The sequence below is a fragment of the Pagrus pagrus genome (genome assembly GCF_965226575.1).
Source record: "Pagrus pagrus genome assembly, chromosome: 18".
Lineage (NCBI taxonomy): Eukaryota > Metazoa > Chordata > Actinopteri > Spariformes > Sparidae > Pagrus > Pagrus pagrus.
Window position 1 is genome coordinate 15284703 of NC_140202.1, and position 23593 is coordinate 15308295.

General features: G+C 44.5%; 2 protein-coding genes across 2 annotated transcripts in view; one reads left to right on the forward strand and one right to left on the reverse strand.

Annotated features, from left to right (window-relative positions):
• unc79 (unc-79 homolog, NALCN channel complex subunit) overlaps window positions 1-6630 on the forward strand; it is a 32399-nt gene extending 25769 nt beyond the window's left edge. The window contains 18 exon segments of the mRNA XM_084380481.1: window positions 247-388; window positions 390-578; window positions 670-810; window positions 932-970; window positions 1098-1210; window positions 1645-1730; window positions 2126-2299; window positions 2615-2683; window positions 2772-2882; window positions 4116-4220; window positions 4314-4391; window positions 4515-4604; window positions 4725-4900; window positions 5011-5194; window positions 5299-5502; window positions 5685-5762; window positions 5854-5895; window positions 6008-6630. Of these exon segments, the coding sequence (XP_084236607.1) occupies window positions 247-388; window positions 390-578; window positions 670-810; window positions 932-970; window positions 1098-1210; window positions 1645-1730; window positions 2126-2299; window positions 2615-2683; window positions 2772-2882; window positions 4116-4220; window positions 4314-4391; window positions 4515-4604; window positions 4725-4900; window positions 5011-5194; window positions 5299-5502; window positions 5685-5762; window positions 5854-5895; window positions 6008-6196 (2210 nt within the window). The 3' untranslated portion in view covers window positions 6197-6630.
• Window positions 6631-9026: 2396 nt separating this feature from the next.
• prima1 (proline rich membrane anchor 1) lies at window positions 9027-23461 on the reverse strand. Its single transcript, XM_084381974.1, has 4 exons — window positions 22677-23461; window positions 21657-21798; window positions 19157-19289; window positions 9027-11261 (listed from the first exon to the last, which is right to left on the reverse strand). Exons 1-4 carry the CDS (start codon window positions 22956-22958, stop codon window positions 11162-11164), a joined length of 657 nt encoding a protein of 218 aa, XP_084238100.1. The 5' UTR covers window positions 22959-23461; the 3' UTR covers window positions 9027-11161.
• Between the last annotated feature and the right edge of the window lie 132 nt (window positions 23462-23593).

Genomic DNA, 23593 nt, shown 5'->3' on the forward strand with positions numbered 1-23593 from the left:
AATGAGAAAAATATAATGTTTTAAATTTCTCTCTAAAGTATTCTTGGAAAGTAGTTTCTCAAAAGTACTGAGCTAAATACTTAATTTTAATAAAATTACATTGATCATCTCTGTTCATGTGTGTCTTACCTATATCCATGTAACCACATGCACACACACACACACACATACACACTTGGTGGTATCGTTGAATTGGTCTGAGCTGGTGCTTTAACTGGGATGTTGTTTTCTGTGTCTGACCTTTAGCTCAGTACCGTCAGGTGAAGCGAGGCTCTCTGGGAGCTCTGACCATGAGCCAGCTAATGAAGAGACAGCTGGAGCATCAGTCGAGTGCGCCGCACAACATCAGCACCTGGGAGACGGGTCAGTCACTTCTAGATTTTCTTTCCTGAGGAGACATGTGGACATATTGTGGTAAGAAAAATACATCGGCATCCACTATCTGACTCTTACCAAAAGCTAACTGTTCTTTCAGGTCCTACAAAGACCAGTCTTCTCTCTGCACCGAGCACAGTCAGCATGTTCGTCCCTGCGCCGGAGGAGTTCATCGATGAGCAGCCAACCACAATGTCTGACAGGTGGATGAATCAATCAACAGCTATTACCTGTCTTTAAACAAGTCATCTTAATGCTCAAACCAACCTGGTTAATATCTATGTGATGTCCCAGGTGTCGGGACTGTGCAGCCGTGCTGGAGGAATACGACGAGGAGACTCTCGGCCTCGCAGTGGTCGTCCTCTCCATGTTCATCCACCTCAGCCCTGATTTGGCTGCTCCGATGCTTCTCGACATCATGCAGTCTGTGGGCAGGTACGGCCGCTCCGGCAATCTACATCCACACAGCACTTAAATGAAGTTTCATAACTCACCCTTAGTGCTCATGCATAATTCATCCCCCGAGTCCTAATCCACTGCTTTAACTTCTTTACAGGTTGGCATCCAGTGCCAATTTTTCTGGACAGGCTGAGAGGTACGAGACATTAAAGCCGTCACGCTGGAGTGCTCAGATATTCAGTGTGCTTGTAGATGAGTTTAATAATAGATGTGAAGTGTGACCGCCTGTCCAACACAGCCATTCTCCCTCTGATGTTTTGCAGTATGTTGATCCCAGGGAATGTAGCAGGTGTAGCCAAGCAGTTCCTCCGCTGTATGTTTCACCAGCTGGCCCCTAATGGCATCCTGCCCCAACTCTTCCAGAGTAACATCAAAGGTCCGCTCATACTACTGATAACTAAACTCAAAAATCCTTAATACGTGCCTGCACTATTTCTGTAGAGACTTACAGCATGTCTTAGATGCTCATTTTTGTGTGTTTTGACCTTGTTGCACTAGGTTTTTCACTTTGTCTTTTGATTTTAGGGTCACAATTCAATTCAGTTACCAATTTAAACCTTTTTTATCCGCACTAACGGCTCTACCATTGATGGAATAATAAGTCCTGATTTGTAAATATTAATAAGACAGCTTTAAAAAATATAGGCTACATGATGTCAAGTGTATGGAAGCCCTAAGGGGCAAGTGAAGTTTTTTTTTCTTATTGAAACCTACAGAAGATGCATATATGACAGCTTTTCTTCACATATTCATTTTAAAGTATCCCACTGGACATATTGTCACCGTCATTCTTTTAACTTTCTTTTGCAGATGGAAGTTTCCTGCGAACACTTGCGTCTTCCCTGATCGATTTTAATGAATTGAGCTCTGTTGCTGCCCTCAACATGCTGCTCGAGGTGGGACTTCTTCTTTCATCGAATTGTGTTGAGTCATTTAACCAGCAGGAGGAGCTCTTGTCAAAGCAAAAGCTTTTGTGTCTCCAGCTAACATCCACAGCATAAGCCCATCTAAAATAACAAATCATCGGGGGCATCCGAGAAAACCTGCCTTACTCTGCACCACTGTACCAGTTTATTGTTGCTGTTGAGCTAAATAATTGACACAGATAACGACCCGTTGGTGCATGAGCTCATCTAAGCAATCATCTGTGCTTCGGTGTCCTAAATCCCCCCGCACTCATCATGAGCATTGTGATTGATCAGGACTGAATGATCAGTTAAATGGAAATATCTTCGCTTATAGAATGTCATTATATAACGCTTGTATGGTTTTATGCCTCTGTGCCCTCTAGGGCCTGAACAACAAGAAGAGTCTGCCAGCAGGGGGCACAATGCTGCACTGCCTGGAAAACATTGCCACCTTCATGGAGGCTCTCCCAATGGACTCTCCTAGCAACCTGTGGACCACCATCTGCAACCAGTTCCAGACCTTCCTCACAAAACTGCCCTCCGTGCTTCCTCTCAAGGTAGATATCGACTCTTCCGTTCACTTAGTCATGGTCTGATATGGTTTAATGTGATTATGGCTCGAGGAAAAAGCATCTAGCGGTGCCCTTGTCGGGTTCAATTCGACAGAGTCTTAAAATTGTAATTGATTTGACTCTGATGCTTTTGACCTTGGAGGTCAGATTAGTGTGCAAAATTGTATCACTGCAGACAAATCTAAAACACCAGAGTCCAGGAATATGGCTATGCACCATGCATTCATTTGCTGCACTTTAAAACCTGCTGACATTTCGGATTGTTCAACTTGTTTATTTGCAATTTTTCTGCCTCATTAGTGCCCCATGGATTCCAGCTTGAGGATTATCATTTGTCTGTTGAAAATCCCAACTACAAATGCAACCCGGGTAAGCCCAGAGCAGAATTTTACACACTGATATGCCTAAATTCTGGCCTTAAATATCAAACACTTTCTTCTCGTCTTCTGTCCTACAGAGCCTCCTGGAGCCTTTCTCCAAGCTGCTGAGCTTTGTCATCCAGTATGGCATGTTTAGCCTCTCCTACCTCGTAGAACTGTGTGGACTGTGCTACAAAGCCTTCAACAAGGTACTCATGAGTGTGTTTACATGACATCTTTAGAGTAGCGTTTGAATAAAACATGTGCTGACGGCCTTGAAAGAGTTAAATCTTTTAAACTAATCTGCAGTGTTAAAAAGCTCCTGTTCGCAGGCCTCTCGCTCATCACTCTTTTGGTGCTACACCTACTTCCCCGACTCTCCAGTCAGCCAGAAATGTGGCCATGTGTCACAGATGATTAAGTAGGCAATCAGCCAGTATTGATTAACATGATTAGTTGGTGTGCTAGGGCCGAGGATGTATGGTGTGTTTCTGAGTGGCTGTCTCAGACAGAGATGGAGCCAGGCCTGTCTGCACTGTTGGGCCAGATGGATCCTCAGTCCTCCACCACTGTCAACACGGCATGCTTTATGTCTCCTGCAGTATTGATTTTCCTCACCCGCTTTAATTCCTCGCCATATAATATCCGCTTTTCAAAAGCTGGAGTCACTGTGAGCAATTGCTTTTGGAACCTGTCCTGTGCAGTTGTTTTATGGAGAGGTGAGGTTTCTGGGAAGCGCAGGGAGGATTTTTTTTTTTTTAGTTATCTCTGGAGGACACAAAGTCAGGTTTTCCAGAGCTACTAAAGTTTGCCACACCACGCACCATTTATCACGGCTGCACAGCACTACATGCCGAATGCCACTGGGCCCCATAGCTTAAGAAGAGCCCATGATTTGCTATTTACCAAACGGCCATGCTCCATCAACTTTTAATTATGAGAGTGCCGCGGACAGGTATGCGCATTAACAAGCCACGCGGTGCGAAATGTCGGAGGCAGCTCTGCGTTCTGTAAGAGCGAAGGTGCGTGTGCCTGCGCCTAACATAAGCAAACATGACTGCATAGAGAAAAGAGAGAGGCAAAGTGGAAGCCAGAAGATGACAGTGTGGTTTGTAAACAGGCAGCTGGGCTTTGTGTGGAAGGGATGAACAAAGAGAGCAGCCTGTCCTCAGGGAGGGAGAAGGCAGCCTGACAGCCTCATCTGAGCTGCCTGGGACTCTGGGAGGAGAGATCTGGACTGGCCTAAATCTACTCCTCAGCTTCACTATTCTCTGTCTATTCTCTGTCTCCCTCCCTCCCATCTTGCTGCCTGTCCTTCCCCCTCTATTCAGACTACAGAGTTTATGCTCTCCTCGCAGCATGAGTAAGGGAGAGTGATAATAGAAAAAGGCAGTCTTGCTGCATCAGTACATTTACTCCACTCTCTATCTCCTCGCATCCAGGAGCGCGATAAGTTCTACATGTCCCGCATTGTGGTGTTAGAGCTTCTGCAGGCCCTCAAGTTCAAGTCCCCGCTGCCTGACACAAACTTGTTACTGCTGGTCCAGGTAAAATTACTGTCTTCTACACACTTCACTTTACAAGAAAATCACAGTGTTTCATCCTGAGAACAATTCTAAAAATTCTGTCGAATTTCCCAGTTTGTTTGTGCAGATATCGGTACACGGCTAGCAGAATCCACCATCATCCAGAAGCACATGATCGCTACACTGCCAGGGGTAAGACTTTAGTCGATGGTGTGTTTGGATCTTATTACAATCAGCCTCATAAAACAGCAGGAAACGAAGATAGTCCCCACTGTGATTCCTCCTAAAGGATAAACTGGTTTGTGTTCCCGACAGTGCACAACAGCAGCCATGGAATGCATGAGACAATATATAAGTGAACTCCTGGACTTCATTGCAGATATGCACACGCTAACCAAACTCAAAGTAAGTCTTCATTCGAGCGCCACAAATTGCTAAGTATCTTATCATATACAGAGTTTTGTCTTTCCACATTTTGCCTTTTGTTCAGCCTTATCTTTTCCCCACTCCCAATCTGTGATCCAGAGCCATATGAAGGCTTGCTGTCAGCCGCTGCATGAGGACACTTTCGGGGGGAACCTGAAAGTGGGCTTGGCACAAGTCGCCGCCATGGAGATCAGCAAAGGCAATCATCGTGATAACAAAGCTGTTGTCCGTTATCTTCCCTGGCTTTATCATCCGCCATCCACCATGCAACAGGGGTAAGAATAGATAAAGACTGAATTTTCTTTTGGGTGAAATTTCACTTTTCAAAATGTTTTAAAAACCGAACTAACTGTTAGTGAAACTGATCAATTCTTTTTCTTTGCAGGCCAAAAGAATTCATCGAGTGTGTGTCCCACATTCGTCAGCTGTCCTGGCTACTTCTGGGCTCCCTCACACACTGTGCCCTGCACCAGGGCTCCACCTCCTGCATGCCCATCCCTCTCGATGCTGGCTCCCACATCGCAGACCACCTTATAGTCATCCTCATTGGTTTCCCGGAACAGTCGAAGGTCTGGCAGAAATCCCTTTAAATTCCCTTCCCCCGGGTCTTGTTAGTCTGATCTATAACCACCTCACCGGCCTTTTCTGTTTTGATCTTGATCTCTGTCCTCAGACGTCGGTGCTGCACATGTGCTCTCTGTTCCACGCCTTCATGTTCGCCCAGCTGTGGACCATCTACTGCGAGCAGGCGGCCGCTGCTCCGTCCCTGGTGAACCAGAACCAGACAGAGTTTTCCTCCAGCGCCATCCTCACCGGCTTGGAGTTCTGGAGTCGGGTTACACCTAGCATCCTGCAGCTCATGGCCCACAATAAAGTGGTGAGTGCTCTGCTTATACTTTTTCACTGGGGAGCAATTGAATCTAGCTAAGGTGGCTTGGAAATGTGTTGTGCTTGTTCATATGAAAATCTGAGGAGAGGAGTTTAGTTTCAATGTTTTCAATGAGGAAACTGTTACTCCGTTCCAGAAAATCACATTTATGATTGATATGTTTTCCTCAGATGGTAGAGATGGTGTGTCTTCATGTCATTAGCTTGATGGAAGCCCTGCAGGAGTGCAACTCGACCATTTTTGTCAAGGTTTGCCGCAACTCTGTTCTACATGGTTATATAGAGTATGAGCACCTTAACATGTAGTCAAATACTTACCCGTCTTCATTCTTTCCTATAGCTGATTCCAATGTGGCTGCCCATGATTCAGTCAAACCTCAAAGTAAGGCTTTTGAAATAAACTTTGTGCCATAATTGAAACAGATTGATAACATAATACAGTAGCTATCGACACAAACTAAAATGTTTTCATCTTCCCTTCCTTCCCTCATCAGCATCTCTCTGCGGGGCTGCAGTTGCGTCTCCAGGCCATCCAGAACCGGGTGAACCATCAGTGTCTGCAGGGCCAGACATCCGGAGCTCCTCCGTTCGCTCTGCGCAAATGGCTGCAGTGCACCCAGTTCAAGATGGCTCAGGTGGAGATCCAGTCGTCCGAGGCTGCCTCACAGTTCTACCCCATGTGACCTGCTCTGCGGTCACTTCTGGTCCAGTCTGGGTCCTAAGACCTGCATGCATCCTCTCCGACCAAAAAAAGGACTCTTGTGTAAAATGATGCTGTGTGGGACTAAATAATTTTCAGCACCTTTAGTATAATACCTGTATATGTACAGTAAATCTATGCTATTTTAAAGTTCTAGCACTGGAGCTGATAATTAAAGGTTTGGCTGGATGTGTGGGATAATTGTATCCGGTGCCTAACTGTTGTATTCAACAGATTTGAAGAGTCAGTAGATGACTAAGACGGTTTCTATAGACCCGTGTTAGTAATAGTGAGGGTCTGAAAGCAAACGCTTGTTGAATCTTAGACATGCTCACTCTGTGACATTCATATTCTAACACTTTTTAAGTTGCTTGGTTGCAAGCTGGATAATAAAGTGCGAGTTTTTCTAAACCTTGAGACACTTTGTCATTTCACATGAATTGCCAATTGCAACGCCTCCGAAATTCAAATGTGACATTTACTGCCCTTTGATGTCCTGACTGATGTGGAAAATGTCCAGTTTACCATAATGCAGATGGCAGGGCGATAAGAATCAGCTCTGTTGTTTACTCCTCCGGACGAGAAACTGAACCTCAGGTGTCTCCGGGAATAATGGCATGACATGCATTACTCAGCTCCCATCTGAGATGCTTGTCAGACTGTCAGTCATGCTGCCTCTCGCCATCAGAGCTCCGATCGATCAGAGGGCCAATCTGAGTTGCAGCAGCGGCTTTGTAACTCGATAAGGTGGAGCCAGACACTGGAGGTAAACAAGACTATATCGGCTGTGCCCCCCTCCTCGCCCCAAAGTGGAAAGCCCCCACCTTCTTACTTATCCATCCCCCTTTTCATTGGCAGCAGCGAAACAGATTGGACCACGCATATACCAAGCAAACACAATTACCTTTGGCCTAATGTGGTTTGTTGTGATTAAGCATTGTTGTGAGGTCTAACCGCATTACCACGAAGCTCTTGTCTGAGAATAACAGATGACATGACAGCAGGGCTAGAAAGCCGAACAGCACATTAATCTTTGTTTTGATCTTCGCTGCTGCAAGGATTTCATTATCAAGCTTTAGGATGAATTAGATCTGATGATATAAATGTATTCAGCAAGAAGAAATTAAGTTATTGGACAAAAATAAGCCCAAATCTATTTGAATATGTTTCTTTAAAAAATTAGCTTTTCAGTCACTGCATGTATAAGAGCACCCATGTTGAGAGGTGTGTGCCAAATGACTCAGTAGTATAATGATATCACACAATGTGACTAATGAACACACACACTGAGACACAGACAAACACAGACACACACACACACACACACACTCCCCGGTGACCCCAAGCTAGCTGAATCAGGCTGCAGTGCCCCTTCTCATCAACCTCTAGTCCTGGCTCATCAAAGAGCGCCTCTCCTGCTGTGTGCCTCTGTGTGTGTGAGTGTGTATTAAAGTGATGACGGATGCAGGTGTTTATGTGCATGTGTCCCAGCATGTGCATAGGTGTGTGTGTGTGTTTAATCAAGTCCCCCTTGCTCTGGGGTTGCATCTGTCAGCCACTGCCACCGTTGTGATCGTTTGAACTCGCAGCCCTTTTCCGAAAGAACCTCTCTCATTAGCAGCAGCTTATGTAATCAGTGTCCCACAGGTATCCAGCACTTTCCCCGCCCCTGCCTGCCCGCCTGCTGCCTCCTGGAGGACCATATGGGAGCGCTGACCTGATGAGCAGGCAGCTGGAGGTACTGAGGGTAATTAACGCTGACCAAAGGCCTCTCAGGCGGAGAGGGTGTGAGTGGGTCCTCAAAGATTGTGAAGGTCAGCTTTGAAAGGACTGTGCGAGCTCTCATACACACACACATTGTACTCATTCACCAGGTGTGTGCATTGGTGACATTTCTTGATTAAAGAGCAGGTTGAGCGGGGCTGCAGCAGATCAAAATATCCAGTAGTTTTTGTGCAGAAACAATTTCAAGCGTCCCAAATTTCTGTGAATCTGTGTCCCAGCGTCCATTTGCTCTATGGAAATACCTTCTGAGAGCCTCCTAAAGCTTGTTGAGACAGTGACAATCCCTGGTCCCCCTGCCTAGTGCTGTCACTTTGCTTTTATTACAATGAAATCCACAGCGCCCTGGCTGGACAATGCATGAATGTTTAAATTGCTCAGAGTGTCCATTGGCATTACCATCAAGTGGCACATCTAAAGCAGGGAAGGCAAAGTGCTCTATGGTCCCTCATTCACATTGTAATTCATTGACATTCCTCTTCAGTGCACCTCTGCATCAGCCTGTGTAGTACAGGTTTGCTCGCCTTGTTTGTTTCACATCATTAACTACAGTTAATGTGCAAAATAAAATAGAAACGACTGATTTAATGTAAGAACTAAGCCTCTGTACCTTCTTATAGCTCCCGTTAAAATGTGGTTACAGCAACTTCTTGCTTTGGCTGCACACACTTCCATGATTTTCTGTTGTCACATTATTATGGATTGAGCCCACAGCTAGCGCAATATGCAACCTATAAGTTTTAACGCTTGCGTCATTAAGCCCCATGGAGTGGAGTACGCCTGATGATCGCAGTTCATTAAAGATGCACTGTGTGAGACAGACTGAGAACATGTCCTCCACTGCGGGGGGCCCAGGAGACACAGCCAGCACAGCTCTGCCCAAGACAACACAGCACAGTGCAGACAGGACAGGATGGGCACAGGCTAAATATAACAGTCTCACTTTTATCACCTTGGCCACATATGAGCTGGTTCGTCTGCCTTAGCACAACAACAGATCCCTGCACATCTTTAAACACAATAGACTGTCGCTCTGTTGTTATGTACAGTTTTATTTACAACTGAAAAACTCAGCAATGAAATCAACTTATGCACATCTTTCTATCTGTTTGGTATAATGCATAAATTGTGTATGTACTATTGATTGCCATATATACATTAATGGCTTGCTCCATCAACATGACAACATTGACATAATTCTAAATGGTAGCACATTGTTTAAGTTTTACTATGTATAAACATATGTTCTGTTACACTGTACATTAATTAACAGTCCAGAAGGCAGATATTTAAATATCAATATTTACATTCATGCATCCATCATTTCTCTCATATAGGTACATGGTGGGGTATACTGTTAGCTAATAACCTGTGTGCATGTTTAGATGCAAGCATGTGTTTTTCCAAATTTCCACAGTTTTGTAGCCAATATCTATACTTTACTGACAGCCACAGAGTACAGCCCACTCTCACTGAGTACACTCATCAGCATGCACACTCACAGACAGACACACACCCATTCACTCACACACGCACGCACACACACACAGACATACATGCGTGCATACACACAGACACACGCAGATTTAATTTAAAAACAAAGCAAAAAAAAAGAAAGAAGCAGAGCAGAGTTGAGTGATGCTCCAGTTCAGCTCAGTTGTGTTTTTCCAGCGGGGATGTGGAGGATGCCTGTGACAGCACTGAGTCACACACATCCCTGCTGAGGCCATCCTGTGCAACCTGATCTCTGGCTATTGGCTAAGTCTCCTGTCTCTCACCAGTCACAAGGTCAGCCCTGGGCTCATGTCCCCTGTTTCTATAGCGATGGGCTAAGCCCTTCTTGACAGATAGAAAAATGAAGATTGTCACACCCAAACAAAACACAACTGAAGGCATCTAACTGATCCAGAGACAGCAAGATTTAACCAAATGACTCGAGATGGCAGGTCTAACTTTTGAGGGGGGTTGACAAATCTCAAATGGGGGCTGGCAAATGATGCAGCACAGAACTAATGTTTGGAAAACACACATTCACGTAGCACATCATAGAGACCCCTGACTCTTCATCTGAGGTCTCAGGGAAACAGAGAAAAGCAGATCAAACTCCCAGAGACAAAGCAACTGATACCAAAAAACTCTTTGCAGAGCAAGCGTGTTTTCTGCATCAGTGTCTCAACAAACTGACAGCAGGCTTAAAGCATCGGAGCATCACAAATGAATTATATGGTTTATAAATTATTCACTTAAAAAAACAGAGCTATCAAGAAGTAAGATGAATTCATCAAGATGTTCAGGATTTGTAAAGATGTGAGTAACTTACAAGACAGTTTTTTTTTTTCTCTTCTGAGTAGAAAAATAAATTCAAAGGTAGATAAATAAATAAATAAATAGAGCAAATAAATCGATGAATGACTGAAGTATATTACATTGAACTCCTCGGTGGCATTTTTGGCATGGTACAACAACCAGAACGTCCCATGTTGATGTCGCTGCTCCTCTTTTTTTTTTTTCCTATGGATTTCTTTAAATTGCATAGTCAGATGAATCCACATGTCAGAGCCAGGACCGACAGTAACATCATGCCTCTCACAGAGCATCTGTCTCAAAAAAATGGAGAACAAAAGATGGACAGTGTGTGGATTTGGAATATAAAAAACGTTGCATTCTCTGTAAAAACTGCATGCACTTTATTTATTGTGTGTGATGGGGCTGTCCTGTCCGGCCGCCCGTGGGACTGCAGGGCTGCTGTATTGTCTGTTGTTCCATTGCAGATGTCAACAGTGTGTGAGGTCTGGATCTGCGGCAGACTGGCAGACAGTCCCTCTCCAGCCAGCAGCCAACCAGCCTGTCAGCAACACTTGCTGTTACTAAGAGCATAATGTTCAGCCTGCTGTGCCACTTTCAACACCATAGGGGGTTTGTGGATTTTTCTCTCTGTCCTTTCTGCCTTGATTTTTTTTCCTTCCATCTTTTGCAGCTCCTCGTGAGCTGAATGGTGTCTTCAGTCCGGGCAACATGCCAAGCAAAGAGGGAAGGTTTACCTATTCGAAAACCTCGGGTAAAACCCAGTTGCATTCTGGGCGAGAAAGGGATTGTGGTATTCGAGGAGGGGAAAGGTGAGAGACGGTAATTGCGATGTCACTTCCTGCGTCTACCAGGAGACAGTCTATACCACAGTGTTGTTCGTACCCATGGCCTTCTTGTTACGGATGCTCATGGCATACTCCCCACGACTCGTCCCGTTCTCTTCCTTCCGTAGTGGTTTCCTGCGAATAAACATTTTGATAAAGTGAGAACAAATTCCTTGACAAAAGAGATGTGACGTTAGCTACAGGCCATGTCATTAAACAGAGTTTCTAGACTGTTAACCTTTAGGCTGATTTGATTTCTCGGCCTGCGCCGGGTGGATACGCTGGTCTCAGCGATCCTTCCTAATAAGCTCAATGTTCAAAGGTCACGTTTGCAAGGAGACAGGAGGCATAGATACATTGCAACACAGGGGATGAGGCAATTACCTGCTGACTGGTAGATGCAATCTTCCCTCTAAGTAATGAGTATGTGTGTGGCTGTCAAAACAACTTGGGAATAACATCGATACATAACCTCCTGTGAAATTCCCCGTCAACACTGGTTGCGCTGTAATACTCATTTCTATGGTGCAAAATAAAGCTGCAACACATGATCCCCGTGCTGCTGCTGGCCTGTGAAGGGCTGTATCATTCAATACAGCCCTTTTCATGCACTCCTCAGTGCCTTTGTGGTTATTATATTTGTCCAGTGTACTGTGGCTTCTGCACCGACCCCCTCAGCTGCTCTCCCCTGCTCGGGCTTATGTAACTCAGAGACAGATCTGAATACAGTTAGTACAGTCATTGTCCCACTCAACACTGTACACTGCCTTCATTGCCACAGAGGACCCTTGAGCGACATCTTAGCTCAGTGTCTCCTCTCCTCTGAAAGCCCTGGCTGGCCAGTCCAACTTTGACGAACAGTCATTCCCAGTCCAGTCCAGCACAAGTCTTTTTCCCTTCTCGCGTGTCGTACGGAGAGGGAATCCTTACAGGGTGAAATGAGCTCACACATGATATAATGCAGTCCAATGCAACAGCGCTGCGAGAAGAGCTACGTTTGCCAAGTTTATTTGAGTGTATGTTTTTGCCGAGACTGAGTCAGAGAGGGGAGGACACACATTTTAATGACTTCTGAGTAAAGAAATAACTCAATCTTCCTTTTTAAAGATGGAAAATGTTGCTCAGTATGATACACTCCAGGGTTTTGCTGCGACAACATTTTCTGGTCTTGTATGACCAGGAGCTTAGGATGAAGTAAGCTAATATTAGCTAACTTAGCATAGATGTTGGTGTGTAACTGAAATTATTGAGTTAAACATTTTTAAATTCCTTTGAGTTATTGAGCTAGAAGACAGTGTTAAGTCCTTGGTTGGTAATTTCGGGAACACTAGGTGGTATTATCCAAGCAACATATTTGAAATTTCTTTGAAATTAACCACAAAGTCCCACAAAAATTGTTGGTCTTGTTACCCATTAACTAACGCCTATTACAAGAACCTTAACATAAAGCGTTATTTTTTTTTTAAAAATGGTGTTGGGGTTGATTATGGTGTGTGTTCTCGTGGAGGATTTTATATTGTAGTTGTTTCTTTTAGGGTGGTTGTTCTGTTTTATAGTTTTTCCACATGTAGTTTCTTTTGTTTACAAAGCTTTTAGCGATCCATGTACATGTATCTTAGTTACTAATGACTGCTTGCTCTTATATCTTAGCATGTGCCATCCTATCAGTGGCCACAGTTCAAAGTTCAGCAGAAAGCACATGAAGTAGCTTTAAGAGAACATTGGTGCTGTCGTTTTCGGTATTGCATTATATACTTTCTGATATGGTTGATGGTGTTTCTGTTATTATGTCCATGGACTTGAAGCCTTATCATTTGGGCGAAGCAACACCTTTAACATGATCTTAGGAAAAAAAACAAAACGTGATGCATGCATACACTGTGAGCTTGAAAATTGTAGCATTTTTTATATGGCTAACACACTAATTCATAGCCTCATGTCTATTTCCACAGACATCTTCTGAATCATAATCAATCTGAGACTTTAAAATAACAACATTTTTCTAGAAATTGCACGATTGATTGATTGAAATATTTCTTGCCCTTCAATTAGGTTGTGCACTTTTCTTGCATATGCTCATTTTCCCTTCACTGTCACCTCAATTGGTCAGCTGTCATTTTTGTTGCTCCCATGCACTGAAGCCAATCTAATTTCACCACACCTGTTAAACAACCATCTTGTTTGCTGTCGGGTTATAAAACCGTTCCCGTCTCTGGCTGTTTTTCAGCTGTCATTTCAGCGCTGTGTACCACCTCCGCCCCTCCACCTCCTGTGCTCATCAGAGCTCCTCAGAAACCCTGCTGAGCGCAACTCCATCCAGGTTTTCATTTGAAGTCACTCCAGGAAAACTTTCATCTGTCACTAAAGTCACGCTCGGGATCTTTAACAGTCTTTAAAGGGCTTCAACTCAACGAAAAAAAAACTCAATGGGGTCTAAATGGTAAACACTCACAGCGTGGCTCCTCTGTCGCATTACTCTACAGATAGCAATTTCAGTCTGTCTGTCTGCCCACTCACGGACTGCCATGAACTTATTTGTAATAACTTTGGTGAGACCATAAACATTACAATTTGTCCAAATACCTGCAGACAGAAAGACATTCCCATCAACCTTGCAAATGCAAAACGGTAGCATCCTAACATGCTAAATTGAGATTGTTATCATGGTACACATTACACCTGCTTAGCATCAGAGTTAACATTGTCACTGTGAGTAGCTATGTTAGCATGTCGACGTGATCTGTCTCACCACTATCAGCTAACTCTTGTTGTAATATTGTCTATAAGAATAACATCACTTTGACCTCTGAGGCGCATTGCCAAAATAAGAACATTTTTAACTCTGAATGATGCTGAAATGCTGATACGTGCTTTTATTACAAGCCACTTAGTTTATTGCAACTCTCTTTTCACTGGTCTCCCTGTATAGCCTTTTAGAAAATTACAGGTAATTCAGAACGCGCTGCAGCCAGGATTTTGACCAGTACCAAAACAGACATCACATTACCTCTCTGCCTGCTGGCATCACTGCACTGCCAACTAAAACTTACTTAGACTAAACGACTCGTCAAAGAAAACACTCATCTTTGACGCACCAGCTAATCCGCATTGTTAACTTTGGTGATGAAAGCTTATTCTTCTATTTTACTATCTCCTTATATCAATACTTCTGTAAAATTCGTTGTCTCTTCATTCTGATGTTTTTGTTTTTATTGCTAACTATCTTGAGTGTGGCCTGCCCTCTTCCAGGTCACCAAGGTGGAGTGGAGGTCATGTGACTCGGGCACCACTTGGCGATGCCTCGGCCTGCCCAGTCGTCCTCCTGGATCCACACACTTCACATATATTGTATAATTACTTGTATCAGATATTCTGTCAATGCAATTTATAAACTGTGATTTTGTTATCCTGTTCTCCACATGCGACATCTATTGCATGTCTGTCTGTCCTGGGAGAGGGATCCCTCCTCTGATACTCTTCCTGAGGTTTTTTTCCATTTTTATTTCCCCCTGTTAAAAATACTTCTTTTTCAATATGGCAAGTTTCTCCTCACTCTAATCGAGCGTCTAGGGACAGAGCATGACGTTCTCTGTACAGATTATAAAGCCCACTGAGGCAATGTGATTGTGATTTTGGGCTATATAAATAAAATTTATGTGATTTGATGGTTTATTTATTGTCAAGAAAGATTTGACAAGGAAGATGACATTTCACAACAAAGTATGTCATTGTGTGTTTTAAATAAAACAATTGAGTAAAATAATAATTATCCTACTAGTATTTTTGGTGACACCTAGAGAGGGTAGAAACGTTAAATCGACTAGTCGACTAATCACAAATCCCCTCTGGCTACCTGTATCTTTTACCGCACAATTAGTTTTTAACGTTGTTTTACTTCTCTGCACAGCCTTACATAATCTAGCACCTTCATACATCAACAACTGCCTCTCATTTTCTGTCCCAATAAGAAACTCTCAGATCTTCTGCTGCTTTTTTCTCTCCAAGTTCCAAAAGTGTCCCAAAAGACATCTCATAAGGCTGCAGTCTGTTTTTATGGCCCTAAACTGTGGAACACCCTCCCCTTGATATTAGATCAGCAAACTCTCTCAAAGTTTTTAAAAAATAAAGAAGAACTTTCTTTACCAGGCGCGGTGGAGCATCGGCTTGTAATGTTTTCAGATTGTGACTCTGTATGTGTGTGTGTGCATGTTTATTTGTGTGTGTCATTTGCAAAATGTCTTCCTGGTTACACCTATTGTAGTGGGAACTAACACGGACGCGATTCTGACTATCTTGCCAGGTGTTTATATGCCTGTCTGTGGACAGATTTTGTAATCACCATAGTGCCTGAACCTTGCAAGACGCAATCGTGGAACTTTACAAGTGTGTAGTTGAGATCAAAATGAAGGCTGAGTTGAACGATGGGTGTGGCCTGGCCCTGGAGAACTGAGTACTCAAGCAATAATGTAGTCATGTACTAGATAGATAGTAGTAGTATCAGTACTCATGATAGTAGTCATGGGTCTGAACGTTAAATTGTTGACGGGTGTCGTGGCTGGTTTGAGTTACAGGTGCAATATGAAGGAGTCGGGCACTTGATAAATTGATATTAAAAACAAATAGGGGGGAGCATATCCTCAGAATAACCGCTAACAGCTGCTAACAGTAGCTGCCGTTAGCTAGTTAGCTCAGTTAGCCGTGCAGCTAGCAGTTTGGACTGGGAGTTTAGGGACGAGGGGAGTGTTAGTGTTTACACAGCTTTAGACTAGCCAGGGCTAGCTGGTTAGCATGCTCACTTCAGTAGATATCTCTGTAGACATCTAGACATAATAACATCAAAACTTTTATTTCTTTACTTTCTGTTGATACTTTCAGTAATTTCTTACAATGTTTTTAACTAAAATATCTACATATTGCCCCTGTAACTTTGCCGATATGATTGTTAATGTGTTATTGTATTGTGATCGAACTTTGTTTTAATATTGTTAATATTTTGGAGCATTATGTATGAGCTAGATGATTGTGAATAACTGCATCAGGGTTGTTGATGTGAGTCAATGGCTCTCGAGGAAAGTTGTAAACAGAATGTGAGACAGTGACTAAGACTTCCTGTGGGACTCTGTCAGCTGGGAGGGGTCGTATGGCTGAGGACACCGGGGATACATGCTGGCTATGTAGGACAGATGCTGCTTGCTGTGTCCCTGTGGGACCTGGGGAAAGCCTCAAAAAGGAAACTGTCCAGCCTCGGGGTGGAAAACACATTCTGCTGCGGGGGAGATGATTGGTTGATTGGCTGCAGCTAGGGGAGCTGGGATATACCAAAGTTTTCTCTAAGGGACAGATGGCATTGTTTACAGCCAGTCTGGGAATTCTTCGACTTGGAATAGAACGTCAGTAGGGTCGATATTCGTTTAACGTTATGCAACGTCCTTGCTGCTCACTAATGATTTTCATTTTGGATATTTTTCGGCAGGTCAGTATTTCATCTGTCATGCTGTAAAATGCTGTTCCACACTGGTGATCTATGGCCTGCTGGAAGGTGCTTGGACCCGGTTTATTTCTCCCAGGATGTAATCTCTGCTCAGACTGACCATGTCGCTCTGGGCCACCACACAGGGCAGAGCATTGGGGCCCCAAACCGACCTCTACCCAGGCCTTCAATAATAGATGCCGTGCTGTTGACACATGGCAGGTGGCAACACAACACTTCACAGGTTAGATGAATATTTCATATCAAAGCTGTGCAATCACAGCACACTTTCCTGTTTGAAGTTTGGGGAATGGATCATGGCGAAAATTGGGACATGTGTTGAGCTGTTTACAATTACTCCAGCCATCTGGAAATTAGAGTAACATGCTATGGTTCAAAGAAAAAGCATTAAAAAACAGACTGTAAAAATCTGTCACCAGTTTTGACATAGCTGGTATTGTCATTTTGAAAATAAAACACGAGGTTAATAATGTATTAGTTAATATTAGATTTCAAACCATTTTGCCTGACAAGTATTCTCCTCTTAATGTAGTATTTTGGATATACTGTGTTGCCCTTGGACAGGACCAGCTGTGATGTATTATCTGTCTTTGGACAAGCCTCCCCAAGCGGTAAGTGATTGGGAAAAGCGTCTAGCTTCATTAGTCACTTGGTTTGAGTTTTGTTTGTTTTGGCTTCTTGGATGGCTGACAGCCTGGACTGCAGCATCATGTCTTTTGCCTCAAATGGCACAGCAACACTGAAACGCAGCATGTGTCTGAATCCTCTTCTCTATGCTTGCATACACCAGCCTCCCTGGTGTTGTGGACGCTGAATAGAATTGTATGGAAGTGCTTTTTTCCTCTCCAGCCCCTTTGCTTCTGACAGATGACTGGCAGACAAAGATTATAAAATATAACAAAAGGCCAGGAGGGCTGGGACCTGCAGAGCTAGCTCCTCTGCTGTCTGTGGTGCTCAGGCCTTGGCCCTTGGCCAGCTGATTTTCATTGGGAAAGCCCGGAGCACGGAGGGGCTGGAAGGGCTATATATAACTGGCTGTGTTTCTCTCACTGACAAACCCTCTCTCACATTGTTATTGACTAAGACGCTCAATTACTGCCTTTGCTTGCTTTGGTAGACAACATCTTTTCTGTCCTTTTTCCGCTGTGTTGTTTCCTCTCCCTTCCTCTCAGGAACGATGGATGATTAGAGCATCCGTGACAAATGTTAAAGGAATCACATTTTTCCCTGGACCGCTCTCCTATTGGACGGTGACTAATGAATGTCTAATGAAGCCAGTCTGGCTGGACCTGAGTATTTTTCCCTTCTCATTCAGAGTGGAGGGCAGCTTGGCCATGGCACAAAGTCTGCAGTCTAGAGCCCACAGAGCTTCAGGACACGACCCGCTTGCATGTATAAAAGATGTGGCCTGCGACTGAATGACTGCGCAAATTAATTCATAAATAATGACTTGGGTTTGGGGCTAGAGCCCGTATTGCAACAACACTTTCCTACCACTGCTGCATTAAAAAAGGTGCCCCTTGGCTACACAGGGGGCTGGAGAATTGCCATAATGAATTCCTGAGCCAACCACCCATTACTTCCGCTGCCTGACTTTGCCTATTTGTTGTTTAAAGAAAGGAGAAATAGAGTTCTGCTGAGGAAAGCCATATCTGGCGTGCAGGCTTAATACAGCTCCGTAAAAATCATAAAGGTATCATACTAAATCAAGTTAAATACACATAAATAAAACACAGGAGTAGCTGCCTAATTTAGCACACACGTCTGTGGCCGTTCTCAGGGAGTCACTGTTTACGCCACATTTTATGGAGTGTGTAAATATGCCAACATGATGTATCTGTGTATGTAAAGCTGTTGTGCGTGTTTATGGATGGGTGCACATTAGCATCCCCTGCATGCCTCTCTTGCTTTTGCACGATGCGGACGTGTGTGCGAGTGTTTGTTAAATGTCTGCGAACATTAACGTGGATGTCAGAGTGCATGTGTGACACCAGGCTGCCTGAATGTCACACAGAGAATTGGGTCTGGGTTGTGCTGCGGGCTAAAACCTCACGCAGCCTCTTCTCTAATAAGCCAAATGGGAGAAAACAGTTCCCGCTGCAACAGTGGGCGTCTTGGGATTCCTCCGCTCGCCTCTTGCTTCCACTTTCATGAACCCAGCTGCCATTCGAGGAAGCTTAAGACACTTATGCAAATGAAAATCAGCACAGTCTCATAAAGTCACGTAGCTCAATTAATTAATTTAGCACATAGGATGTTTCTGGGTGAGTCAGTGTAGTGGATCTTCCTGGTTGACATTTACAGCCAATTCCATTATCTAACCTCTGACCTCAGTGCGACCCTGCAGGGTGATGACAGGGTCATCGCAGCCTCCTTAGTCACTCCCACTTGAAGGCAGCAGAGATAATTCAGCCTCCCGTGGGTCAAATTACACATGATATGCAGAGTATTCCAGCTGTGACAGTTCCTATTTCAATTTGTCATTACTTTGAGAAATTTAACTGAAAGTAAGAACAGGGCAGAAAAAGTGACATCCGACCTCTTGATGGCCTTGTAGCAGATGATGATGGCCGAGAGGAGGAAGACGACTGAGGCACAGCCCACCGTTCCAAGCACTATTATGTCCATCTCCATCCACCAGGGCGTCAACAAGGGCACCATGGGCTCTGCCACTTAGAGAGAAAAAAAGAAGAAGCAGGGGCAGGAGGAGATTTGGATGCAGAAGAAGAGAATGAATATAATGCATCTGAGAAAATAAGTCAGAAAATCTAAAAACATTTACTATGCTGATCGCTGTTATTAGATCCTTGGTGATTGCATTATACAACACAACAACAGAGCAGCATGGAGGTGATTTTGCCCTGCTCTCTGAGTTGGGAAGTCGCTGTGTCCTCGCCTGTTCTGTAGGTCTTAGGTTCAACGTTCAAAGATATCCAAGCCGACACCATGAATCATTTAAGGTCCCGTCAGCCTTCCTTACACCAGCACTCTTGTCCACACCAATTACTGTTGCAGGAACCTCCTGCTCTTTCCACATTAGATCCGTGGAGTAAGACCACTCACCAGGAATGTTGAATAACATTATGTGCATCAGCAACTTCGTGTCTGTAATGCAGAACTTTCCCTCCTCTCTTTCTGCAGCATTTGATGCTCTCCCACCATCTATAAATCAGTTTAGTCATGTGCATATCTATCTATACGAACGCTGGTTTGTTCCAGTTTCATGCTCCTGCAGTGGATACACAATAACAAACTCGTAGCTCCTGCGCTTACAGTTAGTTTGTTATGAATGAGAGGAAGGGTTTACACCATAGCAACAAATACTCCTTAGTAATGCTGTGGACTATTTTTCCAGCACAGCACATTTCTACGGAGCGAATAAAAAAGGCACGGCTCTCCCCGGTGCAGCACACCACGTCATAAGTCACTATGAATTTAAAAGCTCCTCTCAGCCAAACTTCCATTTTAATCCTGCGTTTTGTCAACGGCTGTGGGATTTAATTCAGTCAGTGGTAAGGATCTACTTCATTGTGATAAAGCACACTCCTTTGAAGGACTTCGGAAACCATTTTTAGCACATGCAGACTTACTTAACTGCCAATTTTTCCACAATTTTTTTTTTTTTTGGAGACTTTCAGAAGATAGATACTGTCTCAGCCCATTGTCCCAGTTTTGCACGTTAGCTATGCATATTCATTGCATTTTTAAAGACTTCAGTTTAAAGCAAAATTTCAGCTCTAACCGTTCTGCAAATTGGGCTACTGGAGGGATATCAAGATAATTATGCGCCTGTATAGATTAAATTGGGAACTGAAGAATTATTCATGGCGTCTCCACCCTCTGCAAACATTTCTGTGTAAAGCTGAAACGGAATAAAAATTGGCCTGCTTATCATATTTATCGTGACATACTGCTGTGTACGGAGGCATCAAACACTGGAGACGCAGCGTTCCACTCATGCGTTGGCCGCAATTGGGCATCCAACCCCCCCACTTTCACAGTCAGATGGTCCTGACAGCATTTATGCAGTGACCAACATTCACAGAAGGGTCTATAACTCTCGATTCATAGGTGGCTCACATGGCGAGTCACTGGGGGGAAAATAAAGGGCTATTTAAATTGACCAGACAGAGAAAAATCACTGGAACTGATTGATTAAAACCTTTACGCTGCTGTCTGTTGAGACTTTAATGATTAAGTGCTCCTCCCTACTCATAATATTAAAGGCTCAGGGTGAGTGATGCTAAAGAGTCGCAGTAATAGCTCAGAATGGCTGCATCATCAGCAACGCCTGTCCCATATTTCAGTGCGCTGTTCATTAAGGTGCTTGAGACTACATACAAATCATATCAAGTTTCAGCGAGCAGGCGGGTGAAATATGCTCGCCTATCTGTCAGCGGATTTATCTCGAAGAGGGAAAAGTGCCTCAACAGGCAACAGCTTCACACAGGTACATGTCCTTGTTGTATACAAGCTCTAAACACGAACCACACACATACACACACCCTTATAGCCGCCAGCTCAACTTCAAATGAAGCTGGAACTACTGGGCTGGTTCATTAGCCCCTTATCTCTATCAAATTAAAGCTAATTTAATTAACTCATCTGTGTTTTAATCAGGGGTCCTCCGGGGGAAACCCTACCACTGAACCACTGAGCTTGGCAGCCCAGCAGGCATGGATTTCACAGGCAGCTGGGTACTCCCCAAGGTCAGACCCGGCATAAATTAGTCTTGTGTTCAGCTGTCAACATCCTGCTGGCTCTATCACACGCACACAGGCGCACGTGCAAAAACTGCGCCCATGCACGGGCACTCACACAGCAATCTCGGGAGGGGAGCTGATGGTACATTTTTCTTTCGAATATAAAAGGAAACACTTCATGTCAAAACAGTTTCTTCAGACTAGCCAGTCGCTTGACACCTGCATCTGGCTAGGAATGAGATCCAACTGTGGGGCGAGAGCAGACTGAGAGTGAGACAGGCAGACTTGGGAGGGAGACAGGTGTGAAACCTGGGAGACTGTGATGGGAGCCTTTACCTGTGGTGCCCAGTAGCCGTGGGGGCGGCGGTGGAGGCGGTGGAGGAGGAAGGGGAGGGTATCTTCGACAGTGGCATGCCAGCTGGCACTCTTCACTAACTTTCTCCGCCACAGTCCGTGAGCATGACCTCTGGAGTTCTCCCTTATGGTGAGGCAGAGAGGAAGAGAGAGAGAGAGAGAGAGAGAGGCATTGAAATGACTGAGGCATCCATCCTTCAGTGCATTACTCAGAAGTACCATCAGCACAACACTGTGCGGCACAAATGGAGATGCTTGAACACTCAGCAGCCTCTCAGTTAGCAGCACTGTGGATATCCTCTCAGCATTCTTTTCATATCACGGCTCCAGCTTTGTTGTCACTGCCGGGGCTGCTGTGTATGTAGTACATGCAGAATAGTATCACGTCTATGGCTGCAGCCCGCTCCCTGTAAGAAACCACCCACCAACAGAGTGGGCAGCAGGCTGCCCCGAGGAGTGTGCGTGGGTGGACTTGGAAACTCAAGCAGATCACATTACACATGAACCCTGGCAACACTGTGTGCGTGTGAACAACAGCTCACCACTATCTGTAGGCAGCAGCACGGGGCAGAGGTTAGAATACTCATCACTAACATATGCCTGCTGCAGGGATCCTGGTGGGATAACTGAATATTGTTATCATAAAAACACAGTGGGCTACTCCATGTTCCCACTACAAGAGAGCTGAGTGTCTGTGCGTGTACGTGCGTGCGTGCATGCATGTGTGTGTGTGCATAGCTATTTTTCCTCATGCCTTTTATAGTGGAAACTCTACACATGCATGCTAAACACAGGTGTTGCCCTGGACTGGTGACCCCAGCATCCTGTGGAAACACACATGCAATATTGATTGCAGCATAATGCACAAGTTGCATGAAAAAAAAAAAAATAAACACAATCAGTTCCACAAGAGTCCATCAGAAAAATCAAACTCCAGCTACATTAGTGCAACCTCTTCTCATGCGTAAATTGACAAGTGGCGCGCCTGATCATGCTGCTTACCTGGCATGAGAGTAAAAACAGTGAGAGAAGGCAGTGACCGAAGAAAAAAGGCCAACAACTTAAAGTAAATGGCATTAGATCTTGGACCAGCATTCCTCTTGCGCTGTTCTCGAAGACACTAGGCAGCGTTTCCAACAAATGAATGCAGTATACATAGGCTTGAACAGTTTGGGAAATAACCATCCACCCTGTCCAGTTCAGCGGCGATATCTGTGACAAGCGTCTCCAGAAATAGTTTATGCCACAATCATTTTCCTCTTGAAATCCCGTTGTCGAGAGCATAGGACAGGCGAGCCGGCGGGAATGAGTAGCAAATCTCGATAATTCACATCTCGAAAGTAGTTTTTTGTCTTATTGGCACTCAGATAGCGACCTGAATCACGCCGCTACTCCGCGCAATGTGAGGGCGGTAGATGGCCCGTACCTTACATCCCTCCTCGGCTGCAAGCATGAGTGCAAATGGGCCACTCAAGCCATCGAAGTTGAAGAAAAAAAAAAAAAAAAAAAAAGAAAAAAAAATACACACACACACACACACGCACGCACACACACACGCACGCACAGACGAGCAGAGAGAGAGATCCTCAGGAATATCGTGCGGCAGGATTCCTCGCAACGGGCTCACACATCCCCTCAACTTATCTAGGCTGAATACTGTATGGGCGAGTCCGGAGGGCAGAGCCGAGGGTTAAACTGATGCATCCCCCTCTGTGCCAAAATACAGCGGGCTGTTTTATACGGGAGCATCACCGCCGCGCACTTGATGCGGCGCTCACATCAGCTCAGTCCTGACAGCGTGTGCTCAAACAAATTCGCCCTCCGCTTCTCAAAAAGTGCCCCCCCTCCACCCCACACACACACACACACACCTCCTCCTCCACCACCACCACCTCCTCCACCACCTCCTTTAAAAACAC